Source organism: Brachyhypopomus gauderio, unplaced genomic scaffold, assembly GCF_052324685.1.
Source record: "Brachyhypopomus gauderio isolate BG-103 unplaced genomic scaffold, BGAUD_0.2 sc44, whole genome shotgun sequence".
Lineage (NCBI taxonomy): Eukaryota > Metazoa > Chordata > Actinopteri > Gymnotiformes > Hypopomidae > Brachyhypopomus > Brachyhypopomus gauderio.
This window is the reverse complement of record NW_027506870.1, coordinates 2,337,946-2,360,849: the sequence shown is the minus strand read 5'-3', so window position 1 is coordinate 2,360,849 and position 22,904 is coordinate 2,337,946. Positions and strand designations below refer to the sequence as shown.

Here is a 22,904-nt window from a genome sequence, read left to right as displayed (position 1 = left end):
TAATAAAGGGTTTTATATTTTGTCTAATAATCCTAGATAAGAAATCCTAGATAAGAAATCTAGGATTGTTTTTATTTTTCTCTATCAGTGAGGCTAAGTATGCTGAGCGTGCTTTAGTGAGTGCCCGTTTGTAGTCAATAATGCTATCCTTCCAGGCACAGTAGAATACTTCCAATTTAGTAGATCGCCATTTCCGCTCTAATTTACGTGCTATTTGTTTTAAGTTTCTAGTTTGGGCAGTGTACCACGGGGCGAGCTTTTTGGATCTAGCCTTTTTATATTTTAGTGGAGCTACTATATCTAGAGCTGATCTGCAGGTATTCTCTAAGTAGTCGGTTAGACTATCTAACTCTCCTGGATCGGATGGCGAGTGGGCTAAAGCAGTTAAGTCAGGGAGGGTTTCAATAAACTGTGTTGCTGTTGATGAATTTATCGAGCGCTTTATACACTGCCGAGGAGACGGGCGGGTATTTATGTTAAGGTGAAAATCGAATTGGACTAAATAGTGATCGGAGATTGCTACGGTTTGCGGGAGTATGTTTATATTATCTACGTCGATACCCAGCGTTAATATTAGATCTAGGGTATGGGGCGAAGGGGCGGTTGGCCCGCTCCCCTGGGCGGTGGTGGTATGGGGCGGCCGGGTGCTCCTCGGCGGGAGGTGGGCCCTGCCGGGTGGTGGGTGGCTTTCCGGGCGCATGGCGCCGTGGCTTTGCCGCTGGCCCCTGGGGGGGGGGGGGGGGGGGGGCGGGGGCATCTTGGGGGGGAGGCGCTCTGTTCCCTCTGGTTCCCCTGGACCTGCGCTCCTTTACAGGTGGGGCGCTGTCCGGGGTCTCTCTCTCCCGTGTGCCCGCAGGCGGGCCCGCGGGCCTTGAGTTTGACACCTGTGCACTAGAGCATGGGTTAAAGTTCTCCGTCACTACAACAATTACCATCATTTCCCCATTTTTTTGGGGGAAAAAATCCGTCAAATCATAATAAACCACACACACACACGCGCTATCTGTTTTGTGGCCGAAATATGATCCTCTCACTGGATCATCAGCGCTGGATGGATGACGGCGGTGTCACTTGATTGACTTGCGTGTCATCCCGTCTTCTGATTTTCGGACATTACATAGAAAAGTTGCCTCCCTCCTGCCTGGCTGGATTATACTTTCGCGAGTGACCGTAGCGCGCGACTCCACAAACCTGCGCGAACGGCGGAGGCTACTTGGCGTGTTGCATTCTTTGCAGTGTTGTCCGAAACGATATGTGGTAGTATAAGAAACACCCCTCAAAAACAGGGGAAGGAACATTTACCTGACCAACTCTAATGGTGCTTTGTGTTTCAGGTTTGAAAAGTGCTGGAATTTAGGCTAAAGTACTTGAACATGCTTGAAATTGTAACTACTTCATTTCACAACAAATATCTGTCTGATTGAACAGTTCTCTTGTATTACGTTAACAAATATGAGCCTCTTGTAATTCCAGGACGAAACATGAGAGAATCCGAAGACGTTAAGATTGGGTGTTTTGAAAATAAACAACCATTAAATAATGTGAATAAAACGTGACATTATTTAATGGTAAATGAAAGGCACAGACTAGCTGTCACAGTACGGCGGGCCCCCTACTGGTCGCCCTCTACAGCGGCAGCTGTCCTGTCAATTGTTGCGTTGTGTTCGTCACTCGAGTGGGCGGAGCCCGTGATCCGTCTTACCTGAGGGTCGTTTGTTTGCCTATATCTGTCTTGTCTTTTTACCAGTTGACTGCTGGTTATTATATCCTTATTTCGGATCAGGTCACGGGTTTTTGGTTTGCGCACTTTCTCTATTAAATCATACATTTTCCCTGAGACTTAGCGTGATCGCTTCCATTTTATTTCGCTCACCCTGCCTGTCACACTAGCTGCCTACTTAGACTCAAAAACTCTACACTCGAAAGAGCTAGCTCGTACCCAAGGTGTATTAATAGATTCTCAGGCCTGATAGTTTTTAGGCGCCATGCCGGAATTCCGGCGTACCGACATGTCCGCGAGAAAAAAAAAATTTGAGGGGGGGAAAAAATACATCAAATCATAATGATAAACCACACGCACGCATGCTATCTGTTTTGAGGCCGAAATATGATCCTTAAGCTGGGCGTACACTGTACGATATTTTAAATCGTGTACTCAGCTCCAGCTCAAACTGTATGACTAAATCGCAGGGAGAGTCGGCTCGTGGAGCTGCTTCAACAGTGCAATACTCTCACGAGGAGCGATTTGAATTTCAAACATGTTTGATATTCTTGCGATGCTGCGATTTCTGATCGGGAGTTGGTCGTGAGGTGTGAATCGCTCCTCGTTTACCTGCGCAAACTATACGATGCACGACAAACGATTGAGCCGAAACTCGGCCTGATCGCAAAAATAGTCGCACGAGTGAAAAATCGGCTGAAAATGGGCCAAAAATCGCACGGTGTACGCCCAGCTTTACGAGGTTCCCAAGTTACGATTTTTCGTGGTTACTACACATCTCCCATTTACTGTATAAAGCCTCGTTTGGACCTAAGTGGTTCTGCGTCGTAAACGGAACTTGGTGTTTGGTGTGCGTGGCGTCAGGATTAGTTAAACGCAGCTATGGATAAAGGTATTTGCCAAAAGGCTAGCATTAGGATAGGATAACTGCGTATAGTATGTTATTTACGTACAGTATGTACGTATGTTCCAATTTACACAGAAAATTGATTTACGACGGATCAACGTCGTAACCCGGGGAACGCCTGTATTTCAGACATCGGAAGAGCTTCAGAGGTAGATACAAGATAAATTCAGTATTTTATCTTTATTCTGATTAAGTTAAATTTTTATCAGAAATATAAGAGTGTTTTTTTTTGAGCCGGTACAGGTGGTCAGACAATCTGGTTGATCCTGGCCGCCTTATGGTGTAAGGTGTAATACATGAACAAAAGCACAAAATGTATGTCCTAATAAACCAACACAAAATATTTATTAAATTTATTAAATTTTATATATAAAAACTAACTATAATCATAAAACTTGTAATTCTTTTAAACTTTATTTGCATAATTTCTTTGAGTTGTCTGGTATCCTATAATTTACTTACAGTAATGAATAAATAATTAATCATGCCTGTTTTTAACATATTGTGTCTAATCTAAATCTTTAGGTTACAGCATATAGAAATTAGTTACAGCATAATAGAAATTAGTTTTTTATTTCACTATAATGATTACCTGACTTATTTGTTATTAATTAATTTAAAGATTAATTATTAAATATTCTAAATATGGTACACTAACATTCCACCCCCCCCCCCCCCCCCCCCGCTCAGAAAAAGTTCAGGCTCAGGAATTTTTCCCACTATGACCTCTGGATTCTGATCTCAGTTTTTAGCAGTCATGTGAAGTCAGTAATTAAGTCAGCCTTTTATCATCTTAAGAATGTCAAGATCAGAGATTTCTTGACAAAAGCAGATCTTGAGAAACTCATTCATGCTTTTGTCTCTAGCAGGATAGATTACTGTAATGGCCTCCTAGGACTCCCAAAAAAGACAAACAGCTACAGCTTATTCTAAATGCAGTTGCTGGTGTTCTCACTAGGAGCAAAAGAAATTAAGTGAGAAGTTCCTACACTGGCTACCAGTACAAAACATGATATACTTCAAGGTGTTACTACTAGTTTATAAATGACTTAATGGTGTAGGACCAGTGTATACACTGACATACACTGACATCTATCTGACATGCTGCAGAGCTATGAGCCAGACAGAAATCTTAGGTCACTAGGAACTAATCAGTTAGTCCTGCCAAAGTAAGAACTAAGCAAGGAGAGGCAGTATTTAGCTATTGTGCTGTTTCTATATGGAACCAGTTGTCGGAAGAGAAGAGCTCCAATATTATATATCTTTTAAATCCAAGATAAAAACATACTTTTTTCGACTTGCTTTTGGTCACTGTTGGTACTATAAATGTAGCCTATTTTATTTATTTTATGTATCTTTTATTTTCTTATCTTCTCTTAGTTTCCAGTTTTATTGATTTTTATTATTATCTTTATTTCTTAATTCTTTTATCTTGATCTTTTAATCTTTAATTATTTTATCTTTTATTAAATTTTTTATGTATTATATTTTGTGGGCAATGACCTCCCCAATGTGACGCTGGGTGCGAGGCGAAGGACAAGACAGGAATCCTTGCGACTGACGAACGTCACGTTTATTTTAAACACACAAGTAACGCAGACAGCGCACGTATGACTCTTACACATGTAGTTACACTTAACTCACACGTCTGACTCAAACAATGATGAGCACAGGACACCGCACGAACGCACATTAAATAGACAAACCACATAAACCCCACATGATGACGAGACGAGCCACAGGTGAGACAAATTAACACAAGACGTAACTGCACCCAAGGAGATCCACAGACGCAGACGAGTAGACGCAGACGACGTAAACACGACGTAACAATCACACAGCAACACGTATGACTCTGACAAAGACGAGAAAAAAAGAAGAAAGTAAGAAAGAGCACAGGACACTGCACGAACGCACATTAAATAGACAGACCACATAAGCCCCGAGTGATCACGAGACGAGCCACAGGTGAGACCGATGAACACAACCACACCCACGGAGATCCACAGACACAGACGACTAGACATAGACAACATAAACACACGCCCAAAGGGGCGGGGTCAGGGGCTGTAGCATGACACAGTGTGTATGAAAGGTGTATATAAATAAAGTGGCCTTGGCTTGGCTTACAAATGCAAAGACTGACAACAGAGGGCAAAACACAAATATTTAAATAAACACATTAATGAGGGGAGAATGAGAAACAGGTGAAACATCTAACAGGGGATAGCTAACAAGAGGCTAACAAGAGGGTGTGGAAACAACAGCAACAACAGTGACATCACACACACACACTGCTGTACCGTCACAGTGGATTAGCAAGCTAGTGGCGTTAAATTAGTGTGATTAGTCTGAGTAAAATCATTGTGTTTGAGTCCATGGAAAAATAGACCTAATGTACTTGGAATCAAATTTCAGCCATCTTATTAGGTGAGTCATAAAAATGCTGTACATGTCATGTTTATTTTGTTCACTTGATTGTGTGATTACACAATCAAGATTCAATCAATGCTGCATTAATGAGCTGTATGTGTTTTACATTTTAAATGGCTATTTAAATGTTCAGGTGGGCCACTGAACATTTTTTGGTGGATTAAGTGGTCTGAGAGTTGCAAAAGGTTGTGAACCCCTGCTGTGACTAATTCTGTGGGTGTTTGTTATATACTCTAACCTATGTTCTGAGTAATTCTGTGGGTGTTTGTTATATACTCTAACCTATGTTCTGAGTAATTCTGTGGGTGTTTGTTATATACTCTAACCTATGTTCTGAGTAATTCTGTGGGTGTTTGTTATATACTCTAACCTATGTTCTGAGTAATTCTGTGGGTGTTTGTTATATACTCTAACCTATGTTCTGAGTAATTCTGTGGGTGTTTGTTATATACTCTAACCTATGTTCTGAGTAATTCTGTGTGTGTTTGTTATATACTCTAACCTATGTTCTGAGTAATTCTGTGGGTGTTTGTTATATACTCTAACCTATGTTCTGAGTAATTCTGTGGGTGTTTGTTATATACTCTAACCTATGTTCTGAGTAATTCTGTGTGTGTTTGTTATATACTCTAACCTATGTTCTGAGTAATTCTGTGTGTGTTTGTTATATACTCTAACCTATGTTCTGAGTAATTCTGTGTGTGTTTGTTATATACTCTAACCTATGTTCTGAGTAATTCTGTGTGTGTTTGTGTACTATTTTCTTCTTTAGTGTGGAACATGCAGGGATGACCAGAATGAAACCAGGACTAAGAAAATGTAGGTTCACTCTTTCCAGTATAATGTCCACATTTGCGCACACACACACACACACACACACACACACACACACACTCAGTAGATGTATTGTGCATCCTCTTCTCTAATCCCACTTTCTGTATGCAGATGCGTGTGAGCTCACACTGGACACCAACACAGCATACACACAACTATCTCTGTCTGAGGGGAACAGAAAGGTGACGCGTGTGAAACTGCAGCAGTCGTATCCTGATCATCCAGACAGATTTTGTCAAAGTCCTCAGGTGCTGAGTAGAGAGTGTGTGTGTGGTGGGAGTGAGTGTGGAGAGAGTGTGTGTGGACGCTGTTACTGGGAGGCTGAATTGAGTGAAGGTGCTGCTATAGCAGTGACATATAAAGAAATCAGCAGGAAAGGACGCAGTGATGACTGCTGGTTTGGATTGAATGTAAAGTCCTGGTGTCTTTACTGCTCTAATAACAATTACTCTTTCAGTCATAATAAGAAGGAAACTGACATATCTGCCCCTTCCAGCTCTAACAGAATAGGAGTGTATGTGGACTGGCCCATCGGCACTCTGTCCTTCTATAGCGTCTCCTCTGACACTCATAAACTCACACACTTACACACATTCCACTCCACATTCACTCAGCCTCTCTATGCAGGGATTGGGGTTTGGAATTACAACTCCTCTGTGTGTGTGGGAGAGAATAACATCTGAGTTTTCAGGCCAACACACTCCTCTACGCATGCACACACACACACACACACACAATCCATTAAGAAGAATTAATGGGCAACTAAATATATATGCATATGTTTTGCTTTGTGATTCCAGTTTCCAGTTCTGTTCTATATTAAGTTTGAACTTGAATTATTTTCTTAACATTTCTGTAACTTGTCTATGCCATGGTGATTACCTGTGAACCAGGTATCATGGTCAAGAGGAGAGAACTCCCAGACTTCCTCTGTAATGTTGAACTGTCTGCTGTAGAACCGGAAAAAAACTAAGCTATGGTGTCTCTACATACATAAATAAACGTCTTCATTGCCAAATATCTAACAATTGGGATTGTTTTTGACAAGGCATCTTTTCAAATCATGTGACACACTTTGGTTATCTTTCAGTATAGCTTGCTTGTGTTATTTTCATACACCAGCTGAAACCTGGACATGCATCAAAACTGAGTGAGAAGCGAGGCCCAGGGCACATGTTCAGATCAATAAGTGTATTTAGAATATTAAGTGGCTTAGCAACAAAGGTTAGATTCATTAAGAGGCTACTGTTCAAAGAATTAGACTTAAGAAGATTCGTGTTTATGGAGGCCTCTAGAGTTGGCATATTATATGGTTACACACCCATGGGGTAAGCTCATGTCTAGGCTATGGAGGGGTGCGCAACAATACAAATAATTTGGTGTTAGACAGCCAATAGATACAAAAAATAATACTGATGTTTTTACTAGGTTTATTACCCAGGAATAATAACAACCACAGACACCCTGGTAGGAAACAACCACCACGACTATATACAACAAAATCAGAATGTAACCCCGTGTGTTACTTGGAGGAGAGAGCCTGGACTGTGTTCAAACAAGGAAAGAAACAAAAGTTTCACTATCCCTCTATCTCCAACCATATCAGTGGCAGAGGTGGGTGGAGTATTCAACAATTTTACTCAAGTAAAAGTATTGTTACTTGAACCAAATGTTACTCAAGTAAAAGTAGGCAACCAAAAATTTACTTGAGTAAAAGTAAAAAAGTACTTTGATAAAAAGCTACTCAAGTAGTGAGTAAATGCATGAGTACTGTCTCGTGTCAATAAATGACATCATGGGAAATTGAATTACTGGAAACAATGACTTTTAATGATAAAAATAATTTATTATAAATAAGTTGTATTTTTGTTTGTTCTTAATTATTAGGCCTGTGTAACTTTAATGTGTTCCACAAAGGCACTAACTGATGAGACTGTCAGCCAATATGTGTAGCTACAACTTGACGCTAACTGAATCAATTTGTAGCAAACTTTGGTTCAACTAAATCATCATATATTGCTAGTGTGTACACTCAGAGTGTGAATTGGTTTTTAGTATTGCACTGCGTTACATTTAATAATTACATTATACAAACGTATACCTCAGCGATATAACATTACACAAAATTATACATACGGCAAACTTATCGCATCGTGTTTCCTCAAAAGTTGAGTTCTTGTAGGCTGAAATGTCCACACGTTTTGGCAGATGAGGTCTGTAACATTGGCTGTATGAGGTCAGGGATGCTGTCGGGAGGTTCTTCTGTCACTTTCTTGCTACCGGTGGAGAAAGTTTGCTTATGTGATCACGTGACTGACCGGCTTCATTTGATTGGTCACTCATACTCAGGTGACGAGACGTTGGTCAGTCTTCTCACAGAAAAGACGAATTATTTACAAAACGAAAGTAACGGTAGCGCGCGGCGCAAATCCTATTGTAACGGAGTAAAAGTCACGTTTTTCTCAGCACATATTTACTCAAACAAAAGTAAAAGTCGTTCATATTAAAACTACTCTTACAAGTACATTTTTGTCCAAAAAGCTACTTGAGTAAATGTAACGGAGTAAATGTAACGCGTTCCTACCCACCTCTGGTCAGTGGTATATATCAGTATACACTACCGTTCAAAAGTTTGGGGTCACCTAGACAATTTTGTATTTTTCCCTGAAATCTCATACTTTCATTTATCAAATGAGTTGCAAAATGAAATATAGAAATATAGTCCAGACATTGACAAGGTTAGAAATAATGTTTTTTTTTTTTTTATAATTTCTACTTTAAAGTTGGCTTTTGTCAAAGAATGCTCCCTTTGCAGCAATTACAGCATTGCAGACCTTTGGCATTCTAGCTGTTAATTTGCTGAGGTAATCTGGAGAAATTTCACCCCATGCTTCCAGAAGCCACTCCAACAAGTTTGATTGGGTTGATGATGGGCACTTTTTTCATACCATACAGTCAAGCTGCTCCCACAACAGCTCAATGGAGTTAAGATCTGGTGACTGCGCTGGCCACTCCATTACCGATAAAACACCAGCTGCCTGCTTCTTCTCTAAATTGGTTGTGCATAATTTGGAGGTATGCTTTGGCTCATTGTCCTGTTGCAGGATGTAATTGGCTCTAATCAAGCTCTGTCCACAGGGTATGGCATGGCATTCCAAAATGGAGTGATAGCCTTCCTTGTTCAAAATCCCTTTTACCTTGTACAAATCTCCCACTTTACCAGCACCAAAGCAACCCCAGACCATTACATTGTCTCGACCATGTTTCACAGATGATGTCAGGCACTCTTCCAGCATCTTTTCAGTTGTTCTGCGTCTCACAAATATTCGTCTGTTTGATCCAAACACCTCAAACTTCGATTCGTCTGTCCATAGCACTTTTCTTTTTCTTTTATTAGCCAATCTGAGATATGGTTTTTTCTTTGCCACTCTGCCCTGAAGGCCAGCATCCCGGAGTCACCTCTTCACTGAAGACGTTGACACTAGTGCATGGGTTAAAGTTCTCCGTCACTACGACGGATTTCCGTCATTTGATTTTTTTGGGGAAAAAATCCGTCAAATCATAATAAACCACACACGCGCGTGCTATCTGTTTTGTGGCCGAAATATTATTCTCACTGGCGCTCATCAGCGCTGGATGGATGACGGCGGTGTCATTTGATTGACTTGCGGTTCATTCCGCCTTCAGATTTGCAGACAGTAGAAAAGTTTTTACCCCCCTCCTGCCTGGCGTGACCGTAGTGCGCGACTCTGTACACCTGCGCGAATGGCGGAGGCTACTTGCTGCATCACATTCTTTTTGCAGTGTTGTCCGAAGCGATATGTGGTAGTATAAAGAAACACCCCTCAAAAACAGGGGAATGAACATTTACCTGACCAATTTTAATGTTGCAGTAGTGCTGGAATTTAGGCTAAAGTACTTTAAAATGCTTGAAATTGTAACGGGTTGAGCCACCGCGATTACGTCATTTTCGGCATGCGGACCCTCGCGCTGCTCACGCCACTCGTGCTGCGTCAAGTATAAAGGCTTAAACCAGGCTTAACATGGATGGTGTTGTTCTGTTTGTATTTAAAAGCTCTATCCAGTGGTGTGATTTAAATTTGCCATTTTTGGACATTTAATTTTTTTGTAACATACCTACTTAAAGCAGGTAATCTTACGGCTTATGTTTTTGCGATGGTGAATCTGATAAAAACGAGAGATTCATACCTTTTAAAACTCACCAGGATTCACTAAATTTGACTTGATCTTTAAATCATTTTCTGGAAGAGGACCCCCAGATAACTCCCATTAAATACACATTTATGTACATTTATTGCTCAGATGTTCATTCTCTTTTCTCTCCTTACACAGGCTGTTTAGATAAATATACTTTATACATGTGTTTATTGTGTAGAATTAGGCAAAAGAGGCCATTTCCCAACTACACCACATTTTCAGTAATTGCTGGCATTGTCTTTTGCCAGGAAAAATTTTCAGTCAAATGAAAATGTCTTGCTTTAACCCATGCACTAGTGTTTTGGTACTATTTAAGAGGGTGCCAGGGTCAACAGAAAAGCGGGTAAAGCGATAGAACTGACTAAAACAACACCCTAACCCCTAACCCTGTAGATTTTAAATAAAATGGGAGTTTATTCTTTTTTTAATAATGCAGGTTTATTCCGCGGGCCAGACTGAACCCCCTGGCGGGCCGGTTCCGGTTTGACACTCCTGGTTTAAAGTGTTTCAGCCACACTACAACAGCCAGTAACTCTCATCGCATAACAGTAGTTTCACTCTGCTTTAGACAAACCGCAACTGAAGAAAGCGAGCACACGCTACTGTCCGTGTTGTGTTTGAGACAGCACGGCTCCGATTCCAAACTTACTGGCATCAGTGTCTAAAGTAAAAGGAAAGCCAACTTTTGGCAGAGCCAGTACAGATGCAGAGACAAGAGAATTTCGAAGCTGCTGAAATGCTCTTTTCCTGCTGCTACCCGCATACAAATATAGCCCCCTCTTCCGTTAACCAATGAAGAGGTGCCGCCTGGTTAGCAAACTCCCGGACAAACCACCTGTAGTATAACGCCAACCCTATGAAGCTCCGTAGCTGGCCCAAGAATGCCACCCTACGCTGCAGCAAGTTACACTTTTGGGGGTTAAGCTTAAGCTAAAATAAAAAAAAAATTACTAGTAAAAATTACATTCTTATATGTAAACATGTTTATTAAAAATGAATTGGAAAGGTCATGATTTTTTTAAATCACAAATTACATTTTTACATGTAAGAATTAAATAATTAATGATTTTTTACAAGTAGAAATAACATTTTGACAGGTGAAAAATATTACTTGAACAAATTTAATTTATGATATCAATTTGTACTAGTGGAAATTAACTTTTCACATAAATAAATTTAATTTCTGATATCAAGATATTTATTTTTTCAGCCAGGATTTGGTCTAAATTAGCCCCTGATTTGTCTGTAATCTTACATGGCATACATGTCACAGAATAACAGAATTCGCCTAACGCTACCAAACTGTTGATCCTCCGAGATCGTAATGGTAATGAAAAACAGGCAATGATTTCTTCTTTACAAGCTTGCCAAGAAGTGCAAAGCATAATTTTCCACATATTATGGAAAATGCACGGTCATGTAGATTCCGCAGTAACGAGGTTATTTGTAACCTTACAAAAGATACGAAAGATTGCACAGTACAAACGGGACTAAAAATCACAGACAAACGGGGGTAATAATAACATTTTTTGTCAGTTTTTATTGAAACACTTGCATTATGTACTCATGTCAGTTAAAAGTCTCTTGAAACTACACTAAACATATTATAAGAAGGATATAAAACATAAAAAGAGTTGTCACATCTTATATCACCATCCAAGAGTTTAAAACAGTCCACTAACTGTAAAATGTCTGAGGTCTAAATCCATTCGTACATGAACTATACAATAATATCACCCCACTTCAACACGTAAAACTAATCCCGTCCGGATAGGACTTTACTCCAACCATGACACCGTCCCAGATACCGTATACCGTCCCAGATACCGTATATATAAGGTGTGTATATATATATTAGAGGTGTATTCAACTAAGGATTTTCATAGTCGAATCCGATTTATCAGATTTTCCCTTTAGTCGACTAATAGTCGAATCGGGTTTTATTTTTATCCAGAGCACCTTAAACGGGATTCCCTTTCTCATTCGGGACTTTTTTCCACTTCAAAGTAAAAACCTAAAACACTCAGATAAATGAATAAACATGGTAGGTTGGCTTTATTCAGCTTTTATTTATTTACTTTTATGAAACGTTAGAGAACATTAACCATAAGTGCACAGTGCGCATATCAAACTGTCAGACAGACACTGTGCAAAATGTCAAAAATATTTTAAATAAAATGTGCCTGCCTGAAAATATAAAAAAAATTGCCACACAACAGCAAAAAAATATAAGGAAATGTTCAACTAACGGGGTTTAAAAAGCAAACAACCAAAAAGTACAACCACAAAAAGTCAAATTATGCTTTCCCACAAAGAAAGAGTGTGAACAAGGTGCAGCAGAGCCAAGACACTGAGTGTGACAGTTCAGAAGAGGAGATAGGGCTGAACATACTGGCCGTTGCTGGTGGAACACAAGGATACTGGGTCTCACCATTGATTGAGGGACAGACAGTACGCATGGAAATTGATACCGGTGCTGCAGTTTCTATAGTGTCGGAGAATGTGTACAAAACGTCACTACAGCACTTATCATTGAAACCAGCTATCAAGTTAAAGACGTACACTGGTGAACATGTTCGGGTCGTTGATGTTACAGTCCAACTGAATAAGCAAACAGCCAAGCTACCGTTGTATGTGGTAAAAGGGGACTATCCATCTCTGTTGGGTCGTGCTTGGCTGGAAGAAATTACACTGGACTGGCCTGCAATTCGTATGATGTTAAAGGAAGAAACTGGACTGACGGAAGTTCTAATCAAACATGCTGAAGTGTTTAATGATGAACTTGGGAACATGAAAAACATCAGAGTCAAATTGGACACTAAGCCTGATACTAAGCCCAAGTTTCTGAAGGCCCGTCCAGTTCCCTATTTGAAGGGAAGTTGAAGCCCATTTAGAATCCTTAGTACAGAGCGGGGTTCTGGAGCCAGTCAGTGTAAGCAATTGGGCTACGCCCATTGTGCCAGTAATAAAGAAAAATGGGTCCATCAGAATATGTGGGGATTTTAAAGTTACGCTTAACCCAGTGTTGGAGGCAGAACAGTACCCACTGCCCCATATTGAAGACTTGTTCGCTAATCTAGCTGGAGGGCAAAAATTTAGCAAAATTGATCTAAGTCAAGCTTATCTTCAGATGAACGTGGACGAAAGCTCAAGGGAGCTGCTTACTATAGTCACACACAAAGGCCTTTATCGCTACCACCGTCTGCCGTATGGTGTCACATCAGCCCCATCTCTTTTCCAAAGAGCAATGGATCAAATACTAAATGGTATTGATGAAGTTCAGTGTTATTTAGATGACATTCTGATCACTGGGAAGACTGAAGAAGAGCACTTGAGAAACTTGGATGCTGCCTTGCAGAGGTTGAAGGAGTATGGACTCAAGAGTTCGTAAATCTAAATGCGAGTTCTTTCAGCCATCTGTTGAATACTTAGGACATGTGATTGATTCTCAATGCTTACACAAGGCTCCATCCAAGGTTAAGACTATAGTGGAGGCACCAGCGCCTCAGAATGTCAGCCAACTTCGCTCCTACCTTGGTCTGTTGAATTACTATGGTAGGTTCATCCCGAACCTGGCATCACTGCTAAAACCATTACATCAGTTACTCTGTCAAGATAAAGCCTGGAGATGGACAGATAAGTGTGAGCAGGTTTTCACCCAAACAAAGAGGGCCCTGTTAAAGTCCGAAGTTTTGACACATTTTGATCCTGCCTTGCCATTGCAGTTAGCGTGTGACGGTTCTCCCTACGGGGTTGGCTCTGTTATATCGCACATCATGCCAGATGGAGAAGAAAAACCCATAGCATTTGGGTCACGCACGTTGAACAAAGCAGAAAGTAATTATGCCCAGATCGAGCGAGAGGCCCTGGGCATCGTCTTTGGTGTTTGCAAATTTCACCAGTACTTGTTTGGTCAGAAATTCACCCTCTTGACAGACCACTGTCCTCTCACCACAATTTTTGGGCCACATGTAGGCATTCCATCATTAGCAGCCAGTTGAATGCAAAGGTGGGCATTGCTGCTCTCTGCTCATACGACATAAAGTACAGGAAGGCAGAGTTGCATGTGAATGCAGATGGTCTCTCCAGGTTGCCACTTCCGGTGACGCACGCTGAGCCACAACAAGTTGATATTTTCTACTTTCAGCAGGTGGAAGATGCACCAGTTACGTCATCACAAGGGAACGATCCACTACTGTCTAAGCTGATGGATATGCTGGTTGGTGGAGGAAATGCAGAAGACACTGCAGAATTGAAGCCGTACCTGGTCAGGCGCAATGACCTCACTGTGCAAGCAGGTTGCCTTTTGTGGGGACAGAGAGTGATCATTCCACCATCACTGAGGAACAGAGTGCTACAACAGCTGCATTCAGGTCATTGTGGAACTGTTCGCATGAAAGAACTTGCCAGAAGTTACTTCTGGTGGCCAGGACTCAATGGACAGATTGAAGAAACAGCATCCCTTTGTATATCTTGTCAGAAGGTCCGTAATATGCCACAACTGGCCCCGCTCCATCCATGGGATTGGCCAGAAAAACCTTGGCAATGGGTCCACATTGATTTCGCTGGTCCATTTGAGGAGAAAATGTTCCTGGTGGCCATTGACGCGCATAGCAAGTGGCCAGAAGTGTTTAATATGAGATCCTCTACCACTGAAAAGACCATTAAGAAGCTGGGTGAGATGTTCAGTCGATTTGGCTTTCCTGAACAGCTTGTAAGCGACAATGGTCCAAAGTTTATTTCTCAAGAATTCGAAAAAATTCCTCGAAGTGAATGGGGTACAGCACATCCGGTCAGCTCCTTATCATCCCTCCACAAATGGGTTAGCTGAACGGTTTGTGCAGAGCTTGAAGCATTCTCTGAAAGCTTCATGTGGACAGAGCTCACTCCACCAGCAATTGAACAGTTTCCTACTGTCCTATAGAAATGTACCACATTCAACTACTCAAGTTTCTCCTGCCACACTCTTCATGAAAAGACAGTTGCGTACCAGTCTTGATCTACTCAAGCCTTTTAGAACGAAAACTCTTGTCCTGCATCAACAACAAGCTCAAATTGAGAGACGAGAACAAAGAGCAAAACACAGAGTTTTCCATCCGGGAGATCAAGTTTTGGCACGAAATTATGCTCATGGACAAAAGTGGATCCCTGCGACTGTCGTCACAAAAACAGGTCCAGTCTCTTACACAGTCAAGACTGCTGAGGACATTGTCTGGAGACGACACTCAGACCAGCTACTTCAAGGAGCAGCTACACCTGCAGAGTCTGTTGTGGCATCCAGTCCTGAACTTTCACAGTTGAGTGGTCCGGACCAGTGTTCTTTTCCGTTGAAAGAGTCACTGGCTCGAGACACTGCATCCCTTGAGCCTGTCACAGCTACAGTTCAGCCGACACCACCCACTACTCCAGCTCCGTTGGACATTTCTAATTCAGGTGACGAATACACCCATCGTTATCCAGTGAGAAACCGGCGACCTCCACAACGTTTAAGTTATTAATCAAGTGACATACCCTTAGGAATGGGGCAGAATAATCCCCAGGGTCGTCAGGATTCGAGGTAGTCTACCCTCACTTCCTTAGTTAAAAAAAGGAAAGAAATATACATTGTTCGTATATACATACCTTGTTCTTGTTTATTTGAAAGATTCTGCTATGCTGGACTGCATTACGGTCAGTCATTATATGGTGGTCATGATATTGTGATGCAGCATCTAGGTCGTTGTTTTGAACTATTTTAAATAGTTTCAAAAGTACTGCTTTTTGTTTAAGGGGGGAGGAATATGTCATGTATTTAGTAGCTCTCATAAGTACTTTAAGGCACTATATGTTGTTGTGCGCTGCACTACTTTTGTATTCCTCCGCCACACGGAATGAGCAGTTGATATCACAAGTAAACGAGTTGCCAATTGAGACCCGACGCTCCGTCTCCGTGTCTTCTTTGCTGTCTCAGTATAAATTGATATAATACTTAAGACACAATAACCCCCACCCACAAAAATAAACTTCCCACGGGACAGCTACCTAGCAACGAGAAAGAGCATCCGCCACTACGTTGTGTTCCCCCTTTCTTGTGTCATATGGAGATGTTAAAACTCTGAACAATAATGCACCAACGCATCAGTCTCTGGTTTGTATTCCACATCCGATCCAAAAAAACCAAAGAGTTGTGATCGGTGTGTACCACAAGATGTATAGAGCTACCTCCCAAGTAAACCTCAAAATGTTGCAAGGCCAACAACAGTGCTAGGGCCTCCTTTTCAATTGTGCTGTATGCCATTTGGTGTTTTAAGAACTTCTTTGAGAAAAAGCACATGGGATGGTCCAGCTGGTCACTCCCCTCCTGCAAAAGCACGGCCCCAACACCTGTATCACTGGCGTCCACGTCCAACTTATACGGTTTATTGGCAACAGGAACAGCTAGAACAGGGGAGCTGCTTAACAGTAATTTAACTGATTTAAATGCTACATTGCACTCCGGAGACCACAAAAAGGTAACGTCCTCTCGAAGAAGGTGAGTAAGAGGAGAAAGACCTGTAGTATCCGGCCATCCCCAGAAATCTTCACAGCTCTCTTCGGGAGGTAGGTGCGGGAAAATTTTTAATACTGAGGACCTTGGCGCCCAGGGGTCTCACCTGGCCTTGACCTACAAGCTTACCTAGATAAGACACGGCGCCTTTTCCAAAATCACATTTGTCCAAATTCAATACAAGATTAGCATGGTGTAAACGAGCAAAGACAGACTCTAAAACCTCTAGATGCCGTTCCCACGTCTCCCTATAAACAACAATATGATCCAGATATGCCACACAATTGTCAAGATCACCCAACACAATATTTATCAATTGCTGGAATGTTGCAGGTGCGTTCCGAAATCCGAATGGCATGACTGTATACTGTAGGAAAGCATCAGGTGTACAGAACGCTGAGATTTCAGAGGCACGTGAGGTGAGTGGCACTTGCCAGTAACCCTTCAACATTTCTAACTTGGTAACAACTTTTGCTGACCCCACAAGATCCACACAGTCTTCTAACCGTGGAAGGGGAAACGAATCTGGCTTGGTAATCGAGTTCACCTTACGATAATCGGTGCACAACCGGTGGATCCCATCAGGTTTCGGGACTAACACACATGGGGAAGACCAAGGACTACGACTGGGAACAGCTAAGCCATTTTCAACCAAATAAGCAGTTTCCTGCTTCAAAGTCTCTCGTTTTGTGGGGTTTACGCGGTACAGATGCTGTTTAATAGGGGTATGATCCCCTACATCTACATCATGCTCCAACACAGTAGTGCAACCTGGTTTGTCAGAAAACAACATGGGGTATTTTCCAATAAGTGCCTAAATAGCCGAACGAGGTAAAGAGGGCAAATGTTGTAGCTTCTCATCCAGGTTGTGTAAAGCCTTGGAGTTAGGGAGACGAGCACAAAGAAGACTATATCTGCCTATGTGGAGTCTGTCGGACTCAGGAACATACTCAGTAGTCTTAGATTCAACGTTAGACACAAGCTGAATCGGCACAACAGCTTTTGTACCGCAGGAAGGCTCAGAATGACGGGACACATAAGGCTTCAACAAATTTATGTGACAGACTCTGGTTTGACGTCGACGGTCCAGGGTAGCCAACACGTATGTGGTTTCACCTTCTTTTCTTATGACCTCATAGGGTCCCGCAAATCTCACATTCATAGATGACCCCACCACTGGCAACAATGCCAGGACCATGTCTCCTGGAGAGAAGGATCGAACCACTGCTTTTGTATCAAATGTTTTTTTCATAGAGGCTTGAGTGGATTCTAAAACCTGTTTGGCCGTCTCATGAGCCAACCGCATGCGTGTCCTCAAAGACTGCACGTACTCGAGGACCGGCTTCGAATCGAGCGGACGGTTAGGGGTCAACCGTTGCTCATACAAGGCCTTTAATGGTCCCCGCACGACATGTCCAAACACAAGTTCAGACGGACTGTACCCTAATGTTTCCTGAACCACATCCCGAATTGCAAACATCAGAGGTACTCCCTCATCCCAATTTGGTCCAGCCTCTGAACAGTACGTACTTAACATATTTTTGAAGGTTTGATGAAACCTCTCAAGAGCTCCTTGGCTCTCAGGATGATAAGCACTGGACATGTTATGCTTAATCTTTAACTCCTTCATCACTTGTGCAAACAAAGTGGATGTAAAATTCGATCCTTGATCTGACTGTACAATCTTAGGTAAACCAAACGTGGTACAGAACTTAACCTGGTTAGGTTTTCCAACAGTTTGACAAGCGTGACACAAACGACAATATTTAACCACGTCAGATCGTACTCCCGGCCAAAAGAAATACCGTAACACTCGTTGAACGGTTTTCCGAACTCCTAAATGTCCAGCGCACGGATGATCATGAGCTAAACCCAGGACTTGTGGCCGTAAATCAACTGGAACCATGATTTGACAAACAGTGGCCGTTTTCTCCGAGGTACCAGGGGGAGACCACTGCCTCATCAACACGTAATGAGACATGACATAGCGAGAAGGAAATTTATCGTCGTTAGAATTCGCGATGTTATCAAAACACCCTGCTAACGAAGGATCTGCTCGTTGGGCTGTGAGCAGTTGAGCGCGATCAACAGATGGAAGGGGAAAAGAAAGTTTTACAGCCATAGCACTATGCGAAGACTTGACGTCGCTCTGAACATCTTGTGCTTGCGAGGTAACAGACAGAGGATCGGCTTTCGCCATAAACGTGTCCCACAACACGGAAGAGCATACTTCCTGAGCCGTGCCAACTAATTTACATTGTACCATGAAAGCCCAGTGGTCTTTTGGCCATTTCAAGGTGGTGGCAACACGTTCAAATAAAGAAAAATAAGCATCTACTTTGGATTCAGTAAAAGTAGGTACCATACCAATTTGCCGACACACATTAAAATCTATTTCAACAGAAGTAGAGCGTACTGGAGTAACTGGTGTAGAGGATGTGCGAGGGGTGCGAGGCACTGGAATCGGCGCATTACTTCGAGAAGGGCTTTGCAAGGATAGTTTCCGAGGGAAAGGTACGGGGCGTTCAGAGTCCATACTCAGCCTCTTTAAAGCAATCTCTTTATCAGCCTCTATTTGTAATGGCCGTACCCGTAGCAACTCCTTTTCACGTTCCTGCCTCACTATTTCCAACTCCAACTCCTTTAGCTTAATTTCCATGAGGGGATATGCCCTAGGGGAGCAAACCGCTCCAGGATCTATGCGGCGTCCAACCGGTGAGCGCACGGTCGGACAAGCTGCAACAGCCAGATCGACGCTCCTTTCTGGTAATATCCCATTCTCAACAAGGTGAGCCTCTAATACCTCCTTAATTTCCCTCTTCGGGGCAGAACAAGGCACCGTTATATCAAAGAAATCGGCAACCTGTAATAAATCAACTTTCCAACACTTATCAAACTGCTCAATGGATGGGTAAATGGTAAACTCCAACAAGTCAAACTCAGCCATGACGTCAGAATCACTAGTACCCTAAACAGCCACCACAACAACCACAGCACAACCACCCCCACCCACAAAAAGAAACCCCCAAACCAGAAGACAAGCCCCCAATTCTGTTACGTCCCCCGTCTAGGTGGGGACTAGTAACAGAGAAAATGAAAATGATGAACCGGTATATGATAACCTGTGATGGCCAAATGTCCAAAAACACCCACAAAGACAGCCTAAATTGAATAGTTGAAAGATGTTTTATGTAGTATGTAAATATATGAATGAATAATAACACCAGGTATACTTCAGGGTGACCCTCACTGAAAACGAAAATGAACAACAAAAGAAAAACCCACCCTAACTAACACAGGGACTACTAATTAAGCCTTCTCAAACAAACGTGAAACAAAAAAAACAATGTCTCTCCTAACTTCCTGATTAGCCAAACACACAGAACCAAACCCTTAAACCTTAAAACAGCCAGTCTTTACTACTGGTGCAATATATATACACAGATATATACAAATATAGACAGCAACTAGAAAGAACCAACAATCGAATTATCAAATCTCAGAACCAGAATAAGCACAAAACCGAGGCATAGCCTGCTTCGTCCATGTCCACTTCTGCCTTTTATGCTTCTTTCCACCTTCCTCCGTCGTCACGGTAAGCCGCATCAGGTGTGGAACCTCTGTAAACAGGACGGCCCTCTGTAAACATTCTTAAAGGGGCAGACACAGATACAGGCATAGCACAACACACAATATATGATGGAGGTCATAACAATAGGCCTACTTGCCGAGACGCCACGAAAGACAAGACGACATGACCGACAAAAGGCTGAACTGGTTTTTTTTTTCACCTTACGCGTTTTAAATGGTATGCCATGTTGGTTGTTGTCATGCGAAATGAAAGACGCATTTCATTCATTTAGTGGCCATTATAATCTCGGTAGATGCTGACTATCGTGTGTAGCGTGTTCAGCTCCGCTCGTTTGGATTGTGCAACTGCAGGGTGTGATTTATTAATGTGTAGTAAGGAAGATGCCTATTGTTAAATGCGCCCACATCATTTAAAAATATTTATTAACAGAAATTGGGATGATTTTATTTGACAAAAGGCTATATATAACGAAAACAAAGACATTTCATGTAACAACTAATGCTTAGCTGCATCCTTGGGCACCCCCATGCAGTTAGAATGGTACATTCGACTATGACGTTCATCATCGACTAGGGGGTATAGTCGACTATAGTCGAATCAGCAACTATTGCAGGTCATCCCTAAATATATTTAGGGGTGGGCATAAATTAATTTTTTTAATCTAGATTAATCTCACTGAAATCTTGAAATTAATCTAGATTAATCTATATTAAAATGGCTCATATGCGTGCTACCCAAGTAATGACTAGTGTTGCCACCTGTCCCGGTTTTCCCGGGACTGTCCCGGTTTTCATGTGCCTGTCCCGGTTTTCCCGGGCTGTCCCGGTTCTTCTTTTTTTTTATATTCGGTCCCGGCAAAAAAAATCTAGGTTGATTCAAACCACGATTCAGACTGTTTCTGCACACTTTAAATCTGTTTTTTCTCTCGCTGTGTTCATTTTAAACCCCCCAGTCAACAGATTACACTTGCCACCCTGTGTCAGTATGACAGTATCCTTGTTTTTTGTCAGACCTAGGTGGCAACCCTAGTAATGAAAACTAAAAGTCAGTTTTTGAGATAGGGTTTCTTAATACAGAGGGTGCATTAGACCAGGGGCTCATCTCCTGTTTCCAAAATGCATCAATGACTGCTTGAGAAAGCTGTTCTACTTTGATACTTGAAGAAAAAAAACATGCTCAATAAAACGTAGGCTACTCGTGTTCAACGGTTTATTCAGTTAAACATGAATTTGTAAGCCTACATACTGTACATTAAAAGGGGTTGATAACATGTTTATTCAGCTAAACATGATATTTGAAATGTAAGCCAACATTTAGTACATTTAACCTCACGGATGTAATTTGGGGGGGACTTTTTCAAAAGCCGGTTGTGGTCCTCTGCAGTTTTAACGGTTAAAAATAAATATTTAAATAGCGACGAATCTAGAGCTAGGACCATGCAGAAAACGACCGCTCCGAGCTCCGCTCCGGTAACACTTTACGTTCCTAAAAATGAATTTTCCATGAAGCAAACCTGGCGACTTCGTGGCTGCATCCATGTAAACACACGTACGATTTGTAATTCACAGGTTTAAAAACTCGTTCTCTCCCCTACTGTGCAATTTGGTTAGGAATACAGCCGAGCTAAACTATCAAGTTGAAAGTCATCATAGTTTGTTTACCCATTTTGACCCAGTTCCCAACCCAACTTTAAGAATAGATTAACGGCGATAATTTTTATATCGCCCGATAAGAGTATCAAATTAACGAACGCCGTTAATAATGCCGTTAATAACGCCGTTATGGGCCCACCACTTTATATATATCAGGGATGGGCAACTGGCGGCACAGAGGGGGGCGTAGCCCTACGTGACAAGAACAAAAAAGTCCTGCTCTATCGGTTTTTTCTTTTAATTATTAAATTATTATTGATCTATTTATTATTGATAATAATACGGCCCTCGTCCTCACTCAGTGCGGCCCGCAGGCCGCCAGTTGATAGATCAATAATAAATAGATCAATAATAATTTAATAATTAAAAGAAAAAATCCGATAGAGCAGGACTTTTTTGTTCTTGTCACGTAGGGCTACACCCCCCTCTCCCGTGTCGGAGTTGTTCCTTGCCCGGTTATCCCGCCCTGCGTGTCTGTTGCCCTGGTTTCGCTCTGTCTGCCACGCACGTGTCGGTATTGTGTTCAGCTGTGTCTAGTTTAGTCCTGTGTACTTTAATCTCTGTGTTTAGCCCGTTGTCGGTTATTTGTGGTTTGTTCGGTTTTGTGGATTATCTGTCATCGCTGTTCTGGTATTTTCCGTCTCCGTTTTGTTTCTCCGTTGTGAATGGCTCTCCTGTTACGACTCCTGCCTGTCCTGTTGACCACTTGGACGGCTCTCCCGTTTTGACCCGTGCCTGTACAAACGACTTCGCCTAATTCCTCTTATTAAGTCTCGCTCTTCTCAGCGTTTGTGTCCGCCTCCTCGCTCCGCAGCGCGCTACGCGTTACAGTTCTTTGATATGAAGTTCAAATTCAGTTCAAATTCCTTTTTGCACTTTTTTATTAAGCAAATGTTTTGTCTTTTTTGCTTATTAAGGACATGTTAATGCATTTATATGCAGAAAATAGATGTATGTTGGTGCAATAAACATACAGATCTGAATTCATTTAAAATGTGTTCTTATTGAGAATAATTTGTAGT

General features: G+C 41.9%; 2 protein-coding genes across 10 annotated transcripts in view; one reads left to right on the top strand and one right to left on the bottom strand.

The window, feature by feature from the left end:
* Positions 1-6,887, top strand: part of LOC143486058 (uncharacterized) — a 46,770-nt gene extending 39,883 nt beyond the window's left edge. For all 9 annotated transcript variants that reach the window (XM_076985845.1, XM_076985844.1, XM_076985843.1 and 6 more), the window contains 2 exons: positions 5,833-5,879; positions 6,006-6,887. In XM_076985845.1, the coding sequence (XP_076841960.1) occupies positions 5,833-5,879; positions 6,006-6,577 (619 nt within the window). In that variant the 3' untranslated portion in view covers positions 6,578-6,887. The remainder of the gene's footprint in view (positions 1-5,832; positions 5,880-6,005) is intronic.
* Positions 1-22,904, bottom strand: part of LOC143486076 (NACHT, LRR and PYD domains-containing protein 3-like) — a 322,134-nt gene that overhangs the window by 122,749 nt on the left and 176,481 nt on the right. The gene's annotated exons all lie outside the window — the stretch shown is intronic.